The 17,941-nt window shown below is 53.5% G+C and overlaps 1 protein-coding gene across 1 annotated transcript in view; it reads left to right on the plus strand.

Annotated features, from left to right (window-relative positions):
- The window catches only part of LOC130015899 (vacuolar protein sorting-associated protein 33A-like), a 115,214-nt gene that overhangs the window by 78,123 nt on the left and 19,150 nt on the right, over positions 1-17,941 (plus strand). The window contains 3 exon segments of the mRNA XM_056106644.1: positions 12,742-12,858; positions 13,357-13,531; positions 16,408-16,598. Of these exon segments, the coding sequence (XP_055962619.1) occupies positions 12,742-12,858; positions 13,357-13,531; positions 16,408-16,598 (483 nt within the window).

Raw genomic sequence — 17,941 nt, forward strand, 5'->3', positions numbered from 1 at the left:
GTTCCCGAGTCCCTTCACAAATATAAGTAAGCACCCATTTTGTGGATTATAGTATATATGGTCACGGTCCTCCCGCTTTTCATCGATTTGCTTGAGTGGGTCCAGTAACGTCTCCATCGTGAGACTTGTTACTGTGTTTGGCATATTGAATACATCATGGGTAGCTTTCCAGGCTTTGCCATGTGGGCGAGATACCCTCAGTAGCTTGCCGGGCTCTCCGAGAGGGGCGGAGCATGCAAGGCAAACGCCCTACCCGCTGTGCTATTGCTCCAGCCCATAATATACATCAGGATCAGGATCATCCTGTTGTCCGTCGATTTCCTTGAGCAGGCAACAGTAACGTCTCCTTCTTCCTAGCCCTGAGATTTTAAAAGAGCCATTTCAATGCTCTTTTGGATTAGGAAAATGAGCCCCGTCATGGTTACTGGTATTTGGCATATTGAGTACGACACGGGAAGTTTGCCAGACTCTGCCATGTGGGCAGGATACTTTCAGTTAGCCTGCCGGGTTCTCCAAAGTAAGAACGCAATAATAAGATGTCATTATTCTGGGAGCTGTGTTTTATAGTCTCTGGATTTTGGCCGTTGATGGGACCAACCTGGCGCTGGTGGCAGCTGGTGGGTGTGACGTTTACCTACTGGAAGATGGGGAAGGGGTCTGGGTGGAGAAGGCCCAGTCCCGATCTGAGTAGGCTTGGAGACCTCAGCCCCGGGACCCGCATGCCTGGGTTCCTCTGCCAGTTCTTTCATGCATGAGGCCCGTCCGGACATGTGGAGAGTGGGCCCAGCATGGCCGTGGCTGGCACCAGAGGTCCTCAGCTGCTATGGCTCTGCGCGGGGCGGGGCGGGGCAGGGGGAGAGAAACTCAACCCTCCCCCCTCCAAGGGGCCCCAGTGAAGAGAGCCAGGCTCAGGGGCAGGAGACTCTGCTCAGACAAGAGCTGGATCATCAAGATCAGGCCAGAGCCAGCCCGCCAGCGAGAAGGGCGCCCTCCTGTGGCATCTTGGGAGAACAGCAGCTCAGACACAGGCTAGAGAATCAAGATCAGGCCACGGCCATCCTGCCAGCGAGAAGCGCGCCCTCCCGTGGCAGATTTGGAGAACTGCAACTCAGACACCAGCTGGAAAATTAAGAGCAGGCAAGGGCCACCCCCGCCAGCGAGAAGGCCGCCCTCCCGTGGCAGTTCGGGAGAACTGCAGCTCAGACAAGTGCTGGATCATCAAGGTCTGGCCAGATCACCCCCGCCAGCGAGAAGCGCGCCCTCCCGTGGCAGATTTGGAGAACTGCAACTCAGACAGAAGCTGGATAATTAAAAGCAGGCCAGGGCCACCCCCCCCAGCGAGAAGGGCGCCCTCCCGTGGCAGTTCGGCGGAACTGCAGCTCAGACAAGAGCTGTATAATCAAGGTCTGGCCAGATCACCCCCGCCAGCGAGAAGCGCGCCCTCCTGTGGCAGCTTTGGAGAACTGCAACTCAGACAGGAGCTGGATAATTAAAAGCAGGCCAGGGCCACCCCCGCCAGCGAGAAGGGCGCCCTCCCGTGGCATTTCGGCAGAACTGCAGCTTACACAAGAGCTGGATCAAATCAAGATCTGATCAGATCACCCCCGCCAGCGAGAAGCGCGCCCTCCTGTGGCAGCTTGGGAGAACTGCAGCTTAGTCAAAGGCCGGGGAGTCAAGATCTGGCCAGCCACCCCTGCCTTTGCCCCCAGGTGACCCTGTCTGCCTTGTTTCATCCAGCCCCCCGTGATCTCTTTCTCACCCCCTCACATTTCTCTAACTTTCTTTCAATAAAAACATTTTACTGAAGAATTTTATTGAAAATCTTTTTTCGATAAAAAGACATCAGAATCCTTGCATTACATTGCCGACGTTGCCAGTATCATGGCCATGTTTACCATACAGCCACCAAATTTCACCAAATTTGCCACGTCACCAAGCCCACCAAATTCGTGCCACAGCAAACCAAAACGGAAACGCCCCCCCCAAAAAAGCAGTGGCAAATGTTACCAAATTCACCATACCAACACCAGATTCACCATGTTTGTGCCACAGTGTACCAAATTCACCAGATCTGTGTCAAAGCCAAACAAAATCGGAAATATAAAACAGCAGTGCCAAACCTCACCAAATTTTACCACAGTGTGCCAAATTCACCAGATTTGTGCCACGTTCAACCAAAACACAAAGAGCAAAATAGTGGTGCCAAACATCACCACATTTTCCATAACATCACCAAACTTGCCAGATTTGTGCCACAGCCAATCAAAACAGAAATAGCAAAAAATAGCGATGCCAAACTTCACTGAATGTACCAGTTCACCAAATTAACCAGAATTGTGCCACAGCCAACCAAAACAAATACAAAAAACAGCAGAGACAAGCATCACCAAATTTGCCATAGCATCACCAAAGTCACCGGATTTGTGCCACAGCCAACCAAAACCAAACTACCCCAAAAGCACTAGTGCCAAAGTCACCAAATTTGCCATAGCATTGCCAAATTCACCAAATTTGTGCTACAGTCAAACAAAACGGAAATACCCCCATAATAGCCATGCCAAAAGTCACTAAACTTGCCATATCATCACCAAATTCACCATATCGTCACCAAGAGTCATCGAACTTGTGCATGACTTCATTTCATGCCCGACATCATGATTACCACCACCACCAAAATGACCATGACCAGCTTCAGACCATGATCACCAGATCACCAGCATAATCTGATCGGCAGAGCGTCCCGCCAGTTCTGTCCGCATCACCATGTCACCATCATCACCGCAACTGCATTCCCAACAATGCTGCCATTTTCACCACCAAAGCATCATCACCACAGCACCATGCGACAGCTATTCCTGCCACCATCACCACCTCCACAATCTTTGGCATTGCCATTGCTGCCTCAATAACCGTCACCATTGTCGTTCCACCAGCTCAGCCTATCCCAGTGCCCCCCATGAGTGTGACTGATGTGCTGGGGGTGCCTCCCTCCATGACGAGTTCCGCTGTGCCGAGATGGATGCCTGTGTGTCTGGGACGTCCCTGCCCCCTGCCAGGCATGGGCACTCTGAGCTGAGGGGTGCGGGCAAAGGTCCGTTTTCTTGCTCTTGGGGGCCCGTAAATGGGCAGCTGCAGGGAGCCAGTTTCTCTGATGATCACTGATGACAGTCCGGTGCTTGCTGGGCTCCAGAACTCTGGGAAGAGAGAGACACACACAGCGAGAGATCACTCACAGGCGTTTTGCTGACAGCTGCGTCCCCTGAGCAGAAATGATAATAATATACATATATACATATATATGAGATTGATATCCAAGGGAAGGAAAATGGGTCCAGGAGGACTGGTCAATGGTTGGAAGCTCCCACAAGCATCGGGGACAGAGGGTAGTTAGGATAGAGTAGGGACCAGTCTGGCAATAATGCTTGGAAATGGTTGGAAATCACTTTGGAGGGGAACTGGGTGTTGAAAGTAGGTAAGGAGATAGACATAATAACCTTTCAATATCTGTATTGTAAACCAAAAGGTGTGTGTGTGAGAGAGATGGGGAGAGAGAAAAGAGGGAGAGAGGGGGTAGAGAGAGAGCACTGCAGAAAGGAGGAGGGAGAGAGAGGTGCCTTGCCTGTCTGGGGGAGTAGGGAGACCGGGAAGATTCGTGGTGAGCAATGTACACTGGTGAAGGGACAGGTGTTGGGACATGATATGACTGAAATCCAATCATGATCAACTCTGTGTATTTCACTAGGATTGAAAAAATTCACAAAGAAAATAACATTTTAAATAAGACAAAACAAATCTAAGTCAATTGTGAAATTTTGAGCGAGCAGCAGTGCAGTGGGCTGGTGAGCGGTGCTAGCAGAGCCTCACCTGGCAGCTGTGATGGGAGTCAGCTCCCACACTCCAGAAGCTTCTGAAGCTTGGCACCCTCTCCCTGGCCCAAACTGAACCTTACTCATCAGCGTTCCTTTGGGGGCTGCAGGGGCTGACGCATATGAAGCACATCCCTCCTGCAGGCAAATGCCTTAGTCCCTGTGCTATTGTAAGGCCAGAGATGGAAATGTAAGGGCCGCCCGGGCTAATAGTCATGAAAGAGTTAAGTGGTAGGAAAGAGTTCACCAGAGAACTGTAAAAGCTGTGAAACTAGAGCTGCAAAAGCTGGCTCAAAAGAGTCATAAGGTAGCTCCCACCTACACCCTGCTATGACCTTGTGGCTGGGCCGGATATGGGGACATGTGCTCAGATGTTCCGAAGAAGTTCATCTTGTCAAGTGTCGTGCTGTTCTTGGTAAAGCTGCAGATTGCTGTACTGTCAGATTCCTTTGTTTATTCTTGGTTATAAAACCCCACTGTGCTTTGATTCGGGGCTCTCTGCCTCTGTCCTGTTTTCGGGACATGTAGTGAGCCCCAGCATGCTTGGACAATAAACCCTGTGCGTGTTGCATGAGAAAGTCTCTTGGAGTCTCCTTCACGGGCGGCGATCGTCTCGACCCTAACATTTGGAGGTCCCACCGAGATCTGCTCTGCTGCCCCGGCCGTCTCCAACGGGCTCTTCTCGGGGTAAGTAAGGCGCCCCGAAACTGGGAATCGCCATCGCGTAAGGCCAGGTCCTGACTGGCATGGTGACTGTCGGTGCAAGGCGTGAGCCTTCTCGGACTGTGGCTGACAGTCGTGTCCGGGAGCCACAGGTCACGCCCCCGGGGGCGCCCTGGTGGTGTGGTAAAGGAGCTCTGGGAACGCCTGGATGTCTCCTAGGAGGCGGGTTCTGCTACTTTGTTGCCAGCAAAGTCAGGGAGGCTGCTAATGGTTTAGTTTCAACATGAGTTTCTAGAGTTATAAAATGGGTTCATCTCAGATGTCAGCTTGCTGTAATAGTTTCTGAGAATGGAGAATTTCATGGGAAATTTTACTAACTATATTGTGAGTCAGCATGTCCAGTGCTTGAAAGTACATGCTACTATTTTGATAACTTTATTCCATGCAAAGCCTTGTCACCAGCCCGGATCTCCAGAGAGCTTTGTACACAAGTGTGAAATCCTTAATGTTGCATGATAATCTAGGAGTGTTTTAATCTTTTTCCTGGAAATCAAAATTTTAAGATGTCTTCTGGTTAACTTCCAATGTCAAGTGATCTTTTGCCCAGTGAATACACCTTGTAAGAGCTTTAATTGTGAGCATTTTTAAGACTTTTTGAATAGCTCTAGAACTGATCTAATGCTTCTGAAATAGCACTGCAGAGTACAGTTTTGTTATGTTAAGTGAGATTATTGGTAGCTGTGTCCAAACTTGGGAGATCGTGTTGAACTAAGATCAGTAAAATAAGAGTTCAAACTTGTGGGATGACAGGAATATAGATGTATGTCTTAAGTCATAAAGATAAATGATGGAGATATTGTCAGCAGGAAAAAGGAAAGGGATCCTGTTAAAGTGAAGATGGTTTTTTACAGGACGGAATGAATGTTAAGGAATGTGCAGAAGGTTAGAGGTTGTCAAACTGTATTGTTATCAGAAAATTTGAATTACACCCGCGGAATTGTTCTAGTGAATTTTTGGTAAGCTCTATGGAAAAGATATTGGACAGATTGGCTAGACTCCTGGTACAGTGCTCTTAGAAAATGGAAGTCAAGGTTTAAACATGATGTCAAATTGTATCCTTTATCGCTACAGATTTGAGCTTCTTTTGACTAGGACCCACAGCAAATGGGTGGATTGCACCTCACCGTGAGTAAGGTGAAATGCTTGCTCTTCTCTTCTTTTATACCTTCAGTATGTTCTTTAATGCTCCATGGCACTATGTTGGTTTGTATGAATCTAGGTAAGTCTTTCCTCTCTGTAATAAGAGTGATCCTTGAGCGCACCGCCAGGAGTAAGCCCCTCACATCACCAGGTGTGGCCCGAAAAGAAAAGAAAGGAAAAGAAAAGAAAAGAAAAGAAAAGAAAGAGGCAGATGGGCCTAAGCATATCTGAGCTTTGCTCTGAAGTCTGGGGCAGCAGGGAGCACAGGCTTTGCAGGAGGCAGAGTTCCCTCCCTCCACCCAGCCCCCAGCAAGGAGCCAGGAGTATCCCCAAGGCCAGCCCACTGCCAGGCTGCCGAAGATGGAGGACACGAGGAAGGGAAATGTGTTTCCCATGAAATCTACTGTGCTGTAATTCCCTGTGAAACAGAGCACCCGCCACCCCACCCCACTGTGAGTTCTGGTTTCGGGGAGACCCCCTCCTCTGTACTCTTGAGTGGCGATTGTCGGGGTCTGCTGCGCGTCCATGGTTGCCGCCCGTCTCAGCTCCTTCCATCCGCTCATCCTCCCAGCCCCCCAGAGCTGGTCCCAAATGGTCCCAAATGGTCGGTTCATCCCTGGTGCTATTTGCAGGAGACAGCTCCCAAGTTGGGGGCACACAGACACCAGAGTCTTGTACACAGCCGAGCTGGGTTCAATCCCTGGCACCCCATGTGGTACTGTGAGCCCAGAGCCAGGGTAAATCCTGAGCATGGCCAGGTGTGCATACTTCCACCCTGAAGAAAAAAAAACTTTCAGTGAATCTAAGGAATAAATGATGACTTTATTTTCTTTGTGTGTGCGAGTAAAAAAATTTGAAACGTGATCTCAAATATTAACTGTTTCTTCTCCTTATTCATGGCAAGTTGTGTCTGATTTAGAAATCTGAAGACGACTCTATTGTAGCTAATCCCAGGATCTTAATCGCCAGGTAGAGATTGTAAAGGATCCAGGTGTAGGTCTGAGTGTGATGGTAGATAAAGTGCTAAAAGGAATTTGCTCTGCTCTCAGGTTGAAAGCCTGGGAAGGGTCTAGGTCCAGATTCCCTGGGTTCATGCAGAAACCGCTGCCTGCCCCCAGGGGACTTGGTGTCGTGCAGTGCTGATGGCGGAGGATCTCTCCATCCTGGGCTCCCACACGGAGGCGCAGAACTGCTGCCTCTGAGCGAGGAAGTCGGCTACACTCACCCAGCCCCTGGGTTTGCTGCGGGTTTTCCCCAGACTGTTGTTATCTCCAGCTTAGCTGCACGCGATGTGTGCCAAAGGTGTGTCTCTGCACTTTGTGAAAGTCAGCGTTTCTCTCGGGAGCTTGTCTCCAAGTTAGGTTTTCAGACAGGCTCAAAACAGGTCCAGCTGCGGAAGGCAGGACCAGTCCTGCCCTGCTCAGACCACTGCTAAAGCCAGAGTGGACGCAGGGGGCGGGGGACTCCTGTTCTGCGTCCCCCACTTCCCTGACAGCCAAGGACAGATACCAGAACCAGAATGTCAGGCGTGGCCTTTGGTCAGGAACTCTGCAGGGCCGGGAGGCAGTCTCCACGGTCCTGAGCTCACTGTGGGTGCTGATGTCTGGCTGTCTCCGCGCTCACACGCTCACACTCTCACATCCAGTTCTCCTGGATGTATTTGCATTTCTCTTCCTGTTTCTAATATTTGGTTCTTGTTATTTGCATTTTGAAAGGTTGCCCAGTAACACTTTAAGGTGTTTGCATCATGACTGATTTATTTCTTATGTAAGTCGTACGGAAAGAATCTAAATAGTGTGATCCCTTGGGAAAGGTTTCTGGCCCCGGAGACCTCCCTTCCGGCTCTCCTCCCTCTGCTGTTGCTCAGGACACCAACTCTAAAGCGTGTGGCTTTAAAGGGGCCCATGTATTTGTGACCCGGGCATCGGTAAAGAGGCCCGATGTCCTCTAGCCACTTGTGGCTTGCACGGTAGAAGTCAGAGCTGAGAGGAGACCAAGGGAATTAGCCGTGAGGACTGGTCAGCAGAAGCAGCTGCCGGGGTGTGTTTGGCCGTGTCCATGTAGGGGTCGCCACACATGCCCTGTCATGGACAGCCGGCTGGGAGATTGTGCAATGTTCCAGGCTTGTGTCAGGAACACGCCAAGGAAGCTGCCCTCTCCTCCTGCCTCAGAGCTCATGGCTCAGGCAAGTTGGATAGTCCTGACCGAAGAATGGGGCTCTGGCACTGGAGCGACATTCCAGCGTGGAGAGCATTTGCCTTGCACACGGCCAACTGGGTTCGATCCTCGTCATCACATATGGTCCCCCTGAGCACTGCCAGGAGTAATTCCTGAGTGCAGAACCAGGAAGAACCCCTGAGATCTCCCGGTATAACCCCCCTTCCCCCCAAAAAATCAGAATCTGCTCATCTTCCTTAAACCCCTTCACTTTGAATAAACATTCAAAATCAGATTTTCTAAGTGTGTGTTAGATTTAGAGCAAGGAACTCTTAAAATAATCTTATGGTGGCATCAGTTACCAAATAAGTTTGTTTTGCTTTGCTTTGGGGACGCAGATGCTCTGCAGTCATTCCCGCCTCCAGAGACCATGCAGTGCTGGGGACCAACCCAGCTCTCCTGTCTGTGAAGTGTAGACCCCAGTCCAGCCCCCAAACACATGCCATAGGAAAGTCAAGATTCCTGACCCACGGGATTGCATCAGAGATTTCCTTTCCTCTAAAACCCTCTTATTTCCACCTAAACAAGATCCTGTTTCCTAGCGAGGAGTTACTCATGTAATAGCTTAACTGCACTGAAGTCCACCCTTTCTGGTGTACATCCTGCCCTTGGGGTTGAATTCAAGAGATCTCTGTTAGTCTCAGATTCTTTTCTTACTACTTAATGATCTGGAGTGTAAGTGTGAGCCACACACTGAGATAAATACACACTTCTCTTTTCATCTCTGTGAGAATTTCAGTTTGTTGTAAACCCGTGAGAATTCTGTAATGTGTGTGCAGATATCTTGGATCTCACTAACCAGACGTACATTCTGCCATTTCTAATGTGGGCCTCAGTCTCCGATTCCTCCTGTCAGTTTTTGGAGGGATCCGACCCTCGGAACATGCTCCTCGTTCACCCACTCACCCGCGGACCAGGGAGACTCAGCTTGTTGCTGTAAGTTACGCCTCCTTCACTGTGTCACCTGCCCGCATCACTGGTGCTATGGCCCAGTGCATGTGATCTAAACATGCATGACCCAGTGCCGCAAGGTGGATGGAGGGAGTTCCCATTGGCCCTCCCGACTTCTCCCAGGGCTGCAATTCCCTCTGTCCCTAAGGCACACAGATTTGAACCAGTGAGCAGGACATGAACATCCACAGCTGTCCTGGACCCCAGACTTTAATGAGATCACCCACTTCACACGCACCTCTGTCTCTCTCCAAATATGCATCCCAGGAGCCACACTTCTGTCCCCTCTCATGTCCTTTCCAGGCTGTGGCATTGCCCAGTCTTGACTGGCCGTCTGTCCCCGCCCTGTGCTCCCCCACACACGTCCTTTTGTGGTGTAAATGCTCTCTCTCTCACACACACACTCACACACAGCCACAGACACACCCGTTGGGTTGTATCTATTGTGTCTTTGCTCCTTCTCTGTCTTGCCGCCCTCTCTCCCCAGGCCAGGTCCTCCATCTCCGCCTCTGCAAGCCAGCCTTGAGGCGAGTCTGGCCGTTTAAGAGCAACTCACTTTGGTCCTCTCCAGAGTCTGGATGAAAATCATTCTCTGTTGGATTAGTCTGAACAATCTTTGCCCCTGTTCTGGCTCAGAAAGGTTTCAAAAACACGTTCTCCGAACTTGCTGAAAGTTACTGAAATGACTGAGAACCAATGGATACTCCCAGCATAAAGCCGCTCTGCATGACATTCATATAATTGCTTTGCATGTGTGTGTGATTTAATTGTTGTCATAGCTTGGTAATAATTTATTCAAGAAATAGCACTTCAACCTGGGATTACCTGTTCAAAAGAATTCTTTTTTTGGGGGGGGGGTGTGGGTGCAACAAGTCCTTTTTTTTCTCTTTCTGTTCTCCATCTCCCAAAGTTATTAACTTGTTTCTTTAAATTCAAATGGACAGAATGATACGCAGGTTCTGGCATGTACACATAGTCAAACTTTTTCTCCCTCACAGTCAGTAAAATTTCACTAAACTTCTGCAAGCATCAAAGCCTCGGCCCCTCCCCCTGCAACAGTCCTGGGAGCCAACTGCACTGGCCTCTCTCTGGGTTGATTTCTGGCATTTTGAACTCTTTGGTCTTTTAGAGAATCCGTGTTCATAAGAGACCCCGATAAAGAGAAAGCTTCCCTGCAGAAATCCATCAGTATTACCAGCGCTTTGCTCACAGAGAAGGACACAGAGCTGGAGAAGCAGAGAAATGAGATCGAATCCCGGCCCCGCCCATGTGGACCCGAGCCACGCCCATATCCGCCCAGGCCACGCCTACCTGGGGGCCGAGCCACGCCCATTTCCCTGGACCACGCCCACATTGGCCTGAGCCACGCCCACCCCTAGGGCCTGAGGTGGGTTAGTCGGGGCTGGGCGGAACCAAGAGGCGGAACCCCGGACCCGAAAGAGGCAAGGGGTCCCAGGCCGCTTCCGGCGGAGGCGTGACGTCACGATGTTCACGTGACCCACGCATCACATGGCGGCGGGGCTGGGCGGCTCCGAGGCCGCACCTGTCCTCGCGCGGGAGACCCTGTACTCCCTGCGCGATTCCCGGGCGAGTCGCGGGCAGCGAGGGGAGGGCCAGGGCTGGCGGCGGCCTCTGGAGCCGGGGGTGCCCCCAGTGCAGCCCGAGAGAGGGGGCGTTGCGCTCCTGCCCTGCGGCCCGGCCCTGGGAGGGAAAACGGGGCGACTTGAGTCCCTCTGGCAGGCCGAGCGCAGCCCCGCGTCCAGGCCCTCCCCGCTGTCCCGCGACAGGACAGGGGCCTGCCCGGCCCTGTGTGGTGACAGGACTCGGGGTTCACCTTCCATGCGAGTCATTGCTTGTCTGGGAGCGGCCTCTCTGCTCCTTCTGTTCCCAGTCAGCAGTGCGGAAGCGTTGAGGAAGCGGCTTGGTCACCCCGCCTGAGGGTAGGGGCTGTCTCGGTCACACCCAGGGTCGCTCCTGGCCCTGCGCGGGCGGGGTGGGTCCATCCCAACAGACAGATCCGAGACAGCTCGGAACCAAGGGCCCCACATCCCCCCGTGGATGCTGCATTCACATCTTCTCTCCCGCCCTGAGCCACGACGGCCCCCGAGCCGGCATCCCGGCGGGGGTAGCCACGGCTCTGCTCACCTGAGCTGCTCGCAGGGGCCCTCACTTCGGGTAGTCTGCTCAAGGGACCCCAGAACATGGGCACTCTGGTGTGTGTCATATGAGCAGTCAGATTGGGTTCGGCGCGCTGAGGGCGTCACCCAGCCCGGGTGGAGTTTGCCAAGGGCCCCGGAGCCCTCACCAAGCCTCTCTGAGGCTTCCTTGTGTGAATATGAGGGACCTTCCAGCCCTCACAGGACGGAGTCTGCTGCTCGTGTCCAACCACCCCCCCACACACACACACGGAGCCCCCCCGCAGTCAGCTTCATGGAGTAGAGGATGCCAGGGGTCGGGATCTGTGTGCAGGGACGGGCTCATCCGTCTGTCTGTTCACTGTCCCTCTACGTGACAGTCGGCAGCTGAGAGGAAATGCCTGGCGTGACCAGACCTGCCGGGGCTCCCTCAGGGGCTTTGCAGACTCCAGCCCTCAGCTTCCTGTGTTGACTCACGGTTCTGCTGAGCCATGTGGTCCCCAAAGCACCACCAGAATAATTCCTGAGTGCAGAGCCAGGGTATCCCCTGAGCCTCGCCGGGTGGGAGTTGTTTGAGGTGTCTCTGTAGTAATAAACCATTTTTTAAAATGAATGTTTTGTTTGGGTGCTCGGGGCTGGGCAGGGCCGGGCAGGAACCGGCTTTGCTGTCCGCAGGCAGACACAGTTCCAGCTCTGAACAGTCTCCTGGGCCTCTGAGCAGTTTGAAAGATGCCCCCTAATGCTTTCCTTCCCCTGAATCTTCCTCTCTGCTCTGCTCCAATGAGGAATTTCTGGTCCTTTTCTGAGGACTCTTTGGACATCCCGACCAGGATGTTTTGGACTGAAGTGTCCCAGACTTGGAACCCCAGACTTGACAGAGACATCCTACGGGACCTTTGGCGATACTGTGCTCACTCTGGGCCAGGCTCTCTGGGAGGTCTCCCTCTGCACCCCGCCCCCAGTCTGCACCCCTCGTCCTCATGCCTTTGGGGTGCACGCCTGTTGGCCGCTTCTTAGAAAGGGTCAAAAATTCCACGATGAGGGGCTGGAGCAATAGCACAGCGGGTGGGGCGTTTGCCTTGCATGTGGCCAACCCGGGTTCGATTCCCAGCATCCCATAGGGTCCCCCGAGCACCACTAGGAGTAGTCCCTGAGTGCATGAGCCAGGAGTAACCCCTGTGCATTGCCGGGTGTGACCCAAAAAGGAAAAAAATAAAGAGAGTCCCGCGATGGGCACCAGCAGTGCCGCCACATCAGGTGGAGTGCAGGTGAAGCACGTTGCGTGGTTTCCCTCCTCTGGTCTCTGCACTTGCTGGATGAAGGGATTGAGGCGCAGGAGTGATCTTGAGGCCCCGCTGGGGACCGTGTGTGCTCTGTCAGCCCTGCTGAACCGCCCGGCTGGGGGCGCGTACGTGCTCTTCCCTCTTTCTGGGCCAAAGATGTTTCTTTTTGTCTGTGTGTTAAATGGACCTTGTGGCTCTTCTCCGAGACCGTGTCCTCCTGTCCCCTGTGACACTCGCTGCTGTATGTGGGAGAGGCTGCCTGCCCTTCTGCAAGTCCAGCGTGTTCTGCTGTGTGGTCACGTGGGCATGCAGAGGTCAGCCTTTCCTCGCCCGCCCAGCGATGCTTGCCCCCAGTACAGGCGCTGTCTTGGGGACTCGGTGCTGACTCGCAGAGCCTGTGCCCACGCGCCCGGCCCTCTCCCACAGGAGTGCTACCTGGACAGCGACCAGACGAGCCTGTACCACGCGGCCAAGTACCTGATGACGCTGCAGGCCCTGTACGGGACCATCCCCCAGATCTTCGGGAAGGGCGAGTGCGCCAGGGTGTGCCGGGGCGGGGAGGGGGGCCTCTCTCCTGTGGGTGGAGATTGGGGCTCCACCTCGCAGTGCTCTTGGCTCTGTGCTCGGGCCACCAAAATGAGGCTGTCTGCATGCAAGGCTTGACCCCTGGCCCCTCTGCTGTCTCCCAGCCCTCTTTCCTTTTCTCTTTTCTGTTCTTTATCTTTTCTTTTCCATCCCTACTCTCCCTCCCTCTCTCGCACTCTCCCTCCTCCCACCCTCTCCATACCCAGCAGTGCTCGGGGCTCACTCCTGGCAGGGTTTGAGGGATCGTATGTGGTGCCAGGAATTGAACCTGGGTCAGCCACCTGCAAGGCAAGCATCCTACCCACCATACTGTCTCAGGCCTGTCTTGTTTTATTTTATTGTTCCATTTTTTTCCGTCTTATTTTTAAATTTTGGATTGCCGGGCTCTTTTTAGCTTCATTAAAAAATCCGCCCATTGCTAAAAAGGCTCTGCCTGGTTCTGTACTTTGTTTCCAGCAAGTGGCCAATATGATGATCAGGATGAAGAGAGAGTTTGCAGGAAGCCAGAATTCAGTATTTCCTGTTTTTGATAACCTCTTGTTGCTTGATTGAAATGTGGATTTATTAACGCCCCTTGCGACTCAGCTGACATACGAGGGACTCATCGATGAAATCTATGGCATCCAGAACAGTAAGTGAAGTGACATCAGTTACTAATAGGTTAGCTGAGTAAAATCAATCTCAAAAGTTTTCGAAGGTGCGGCCTTTGTGTGTAAGTCAGAATATTTGAAAATGTCAGGCACTGACTTTCAGCCCAAGGTTAAAGCGAGCTCGAGCCAGGACACCATCGGGGAAACCGAGGCGAAGGCCTTGTGCAGAGGGCCATGCGGTGTGCAGCCCCGCTGCTTGGGGCCGCCCAGGGAGGCGTGAAGAATAGAGTGTTTCTGAGGGGTGCCTGGGTCCAAGGTCAGGGGGGTTTGGCCCCGGATGTTAGATTCTGTAGCATTTCAGATCTGAGTGGGGGCTAGGAAAACTCACGGGGCTAGTGCCAGGCGCACAGCCAGCGCTCAGTTCCATCCACACTCCTGCCTTGTCCAGTGAGCACTGAGCCGGGAGTAGCTCCTGCTGGGATACAGTCTGAGAAGTTTCCCACAGTCTGATTTGTGTCTTTTCTTCAGAACAGGGAGCCCTAGGCCTCACGAGGGGTAATTCCGGCGCCTTCAGGAGTGGCCCTGGTTGTGGGCTGGGGAAACAGCCCTGGGGATGGAGCCCCGGTCTGGAAGGACGGGGATGCAGCTAACTGCATGGGGTCTCTCTGGGGACACAGAGCCCTGCAGCCGCTGAGTGCTGGTCGAGTCCGGACAGTGCTGTCTGTCCAGTGTGCCAAGCTTGTTATTGCAGAGTGGATTGCGATGGCTTGTGTGTGTGTGTGTGTGTGTGTGTGTGTGTGTGTGTGTGTTTCTGCAGTGGTGAATGTGTGGCTCAGTGATGGCGGCCACGGAAGCAGAGCAGGACCACATGTGGAGGCATTTCCACACAACAACCCGTTTTCCTGCTCTTTAATGATTATGAAGGTGTTTCCGGTTTGTTTTTTACCAGTTGTTCCGAAGGATAACCTCTTAAGTTGTTTCCTTTTGTGGGGACAGTCGTAAGCAGTGCCCAAGGGGCCGTGGGGCTGATCTCGGTGATTTTCTGCTCTGTGGGGCCAGTCTGTGGCCCTGGAGCCACCAGGGCTGTGCCTGGCAGCAACTGGGGGTGATGCCACACACACAGCCCCTCCCCAGACTCCTGCTCCGAGCTGTCCTGGCACGGGAGCACCCTGTGCGAGGGGTCCCCACCTCCTGGTGCTTCTGCAAGTCTCGGGGGATCTGGCAGAGGTGCTGGGGTTGGGGGTGCGGAGGTGTGAGAGATGGGACTCGTGGGGTGCCTCCGGGAGGAAGGAGTTTCAGGAACTCACAGTCTCTTCATATCACACACTTCCTGCTGATCAAACATTTAATTAAGGGAGAGGGCTGGAGTGATAGCAGAGCGGGTAGGGCATTTGCCTTGCACGCGGCTCAGCCCGGGTTCGATTCCCAGCATCCCATATGGTCCCCTGAGCACCACCAGGAGTAATTCCTGAGTGCAGAGCCAGGAGTAATTCCAATGCATCGCTGGGTGTACCCCCCCCCAAAAGAAACCGTTAAGAGAAATCTGAAAAACAAGGGGAAATTGGGCTTCCCCATAACCCCCCAGCTCTGCGCCCATGGCTGGACCGAGGGCGATGGCAGGCCCGTGCAGGAGCTGCGTGCAGGCTGCCTGGGCCAGCGGCTGCCCCTCTGCTTTGAGCAGGAATGCGAGGTCTTGCTGACCTCATGTATCTCAGCATGTGCTCAGGCCCCGGGTCCCGCGGCCACCGTGGCGTGCTGTCTCCAGACGCTGGCGCCCGGGCTGTTCGGAGGGGCTTAGGATTTGGAAAGCACCGAGAAGTATTTTCCTTCCGTCGGTCCCTTTCTCTCCCCACATTCTCCGATGCAGGAGTTCTTGTTGCTTTATGATTCTCAGCTCCACCCCACAGTGCTCAGGGCCCACACGGGGCAGTGCTCAGAGGAACAGACAGCTGGACTTGAGCGTGTGCTGCCCCCGATGACCCGTCTCTCTGGACCCACAGCAGTGGAGCTGATTGTGTGTAGACACGTCGGGATTTGTGTTGAAACTGGAGATGTTTTTTTGAAAGGAACCAATTTGGAGCTAGAGGCAGAGCAGCAGTTAGGGTGAGTTTGGTCCCCAGGACCGCATATGGTTCCCCCAGTCACTGCCAAGAATAAGCCCAGAGCACAGAGCCAGGAATAAGCCTTGAGCACTGACAGGTGTGGCCCAAATATCAGAGAAAGGAAAAAGAAAGGAAAGAAGCCGTCGGAGCTGTCTCCCGCCCTCATGCACACTTCCATGCTGAGGTGATTCCTGGGATCTTCTTTTTCTTTTTTTTTTTCTTTTTCGAAGAGTATCTTGCCCGCACGGCAAAGCCTGGCAAGCTACCCGTGACGTGTTCGATATGCCAAACACAGTAACAAGTCTCAAAATGGAGACGTTACTGGGCCTGCTTGAGCAAAATCGATGAACAATGGAAGGACAGTGACAGGGGTCACACTCGGGAATGCACAGGGGTTACTCCTGGTGCTGCTCTCAGGAGTTACTCCTGGCGGTGCTCAGGGGGCCATATGGGATGCTGGGAATCGAACCAGGGTCTGCCCGGTGCAAGGCAAACACCCTCCCTGCTGTGCTATCACTCCAGCCCCATCCTGGGCTCCTCTTGGCTTGTTGAGATGTCGGTGTAGACTGCATGCACTTGCACGCACCAGCAGGACAGACATTGGGCCGCCCTGGGGCATGTTTCCTCGGGTGGCCCCATCCTGAGTTCGGTTTGGGCTGGCAGTGGCAGGAGGCGGCCCACGGGCCAGGCCAGGGAAGCCGTGCGTGAAAAGTGTGAGTGTCCTCCGCTCGTGCACAGCTAGTGACTCAAAGCCCAGTGCTCTCCCCTGACAGGAAGTCTCTGGAGTCTCACTTGGGGTGTCCCCTCCCGTGCAGGTCATGTAAAGTTGCCGCCCAAGAAATTCGCCCCGAAGAGGCAGGGTGACGGGCAGGACCTGCCCACAGAGGCCAAGAAGCTGCCGCTGAACTCAGCTGAGGAGCTCTACATCGAGATCCGAGACTGCAACTTCAACGCCGTGGGCGCCGTGCTCAGCAAGAAGGCCAAGGTCATCTCGGCCGCCTTTGAGGTGACTGGGGCCTGGGGCCAGGTGGCAGGCGGGCTGCGGGCGCCTGGGGAAAGGTGGTGCCAGGCCCTTTCCTGGTATCAGGTCCTTTGCCAGTCACCGTCCGCACTCCCTGTCCCTCTCTCCTTCCTCCCAGCCGCTGGCGGTAGCGGCATCTCTGCTAGCTCCTGCATCTAGGGAATCCGGGATCATCCCGAGCAGGCTGGGACGGCGGGTGATACTGAGAGCACAGTCCCCGGCCCCCAGCTTCCTTAGCACCTCGCGCCCTCCTGCTGCTCTTTATTCTGGGTTCAGCTCACTTTTGAAACCTGAATCAGTAAAATGATAGAAGCTGAATTTTTTAACTCTGGGGAAGTTTTTAAAAATCACTTTTTCCCTTGAAGGATGGATTTCCTGATTTCATCTTTTTTAGGAGTTATCTCCACTATATCAGTATTTGTATTTCTTTGGATTTTGGGGGGGGGAGGGTTTGAGGGGAGGCACACCCAGAGGTGCTCAGGGCTAACCCCTGGCTCTGCGCTCAGGGATCACTTCTGGTGGGCTGAGGCAACCCCATGGGATGCTGGGGATCGAACCCAGGCTGGCCGCATGCAAGGCAAGCACCTCGCCACTGTTCTGTCACTCTGACCCCATGGTTGTTGTATTTCTGAAGTTGCTTTTGTTCACTTGGGTTTTGTTCCTCAATTTTTTATTTCCTCACCGTGACTTATAAAGCTATGGATAAGAAGTGTCGGGCATTCACTGTGCCAGCTCCGAGCTCGCCGTGGTGTCCACTTCCCTCCCTTCCCGCTGCCAGTGCTCAGGGCTGGCTCCTGGCAGGCCTCGGGGTTCTGTGGGGAGGCTGGGCACTGAGCAAGCGCCTCCCCCACTGTATAGCTTGGACCCAGGAAACGTTTTACACTTGATTTGCTATTGTTGAGGTCTCAGGCTATACGAGCGTTAGCTTTTGTGGCTTCAAGGCAGTTTGCTGAGCTCCACATCCCTGGCAGGGACCATGCAGTGTCAGGTGTGGCCTGCGTGGGCCCTGGGCTCCCTCCCTGTCCACATGGTCTCCCAGTGCTGCAGGATGTGGCTGTCGCAGTCCCTGGACCCACCAATCTGCCTTTTCTATTTTCCTGTGGCTGTGGGATCTGGTTATAGCCTAATTCGTTTTGTGTCTGTTTCTCACACTAAAAATTAATTTGGGGGAGCCGGAGGGATAGCACAACGGGCCAGGCGCTTACCTTGCATGCAGCTGACCTGGGTTCACTCCCCAGCATTCCATGTGTTCCCGGTGCAGGCCAGGAGTGATCCTTGAGCTCCAGGCCAGGAGGAAGCCTGGGGCACTGCCTTGCATGTGATTCAAA

This window comes from Sorex fumeus, unplaced genomic scaffold (genome assembly GCF_029834395.1).
Source record: "Sorex fumeus unplaced genomic scaffold, SorFum_2.1 ptg000137l, whole genome shotgun sequence".
NCBI lineage: Eukaryota > Metazoa > Chordata > Mammalia > Eulipotyphla > Soricidae > Sorex > Sorex fumeus.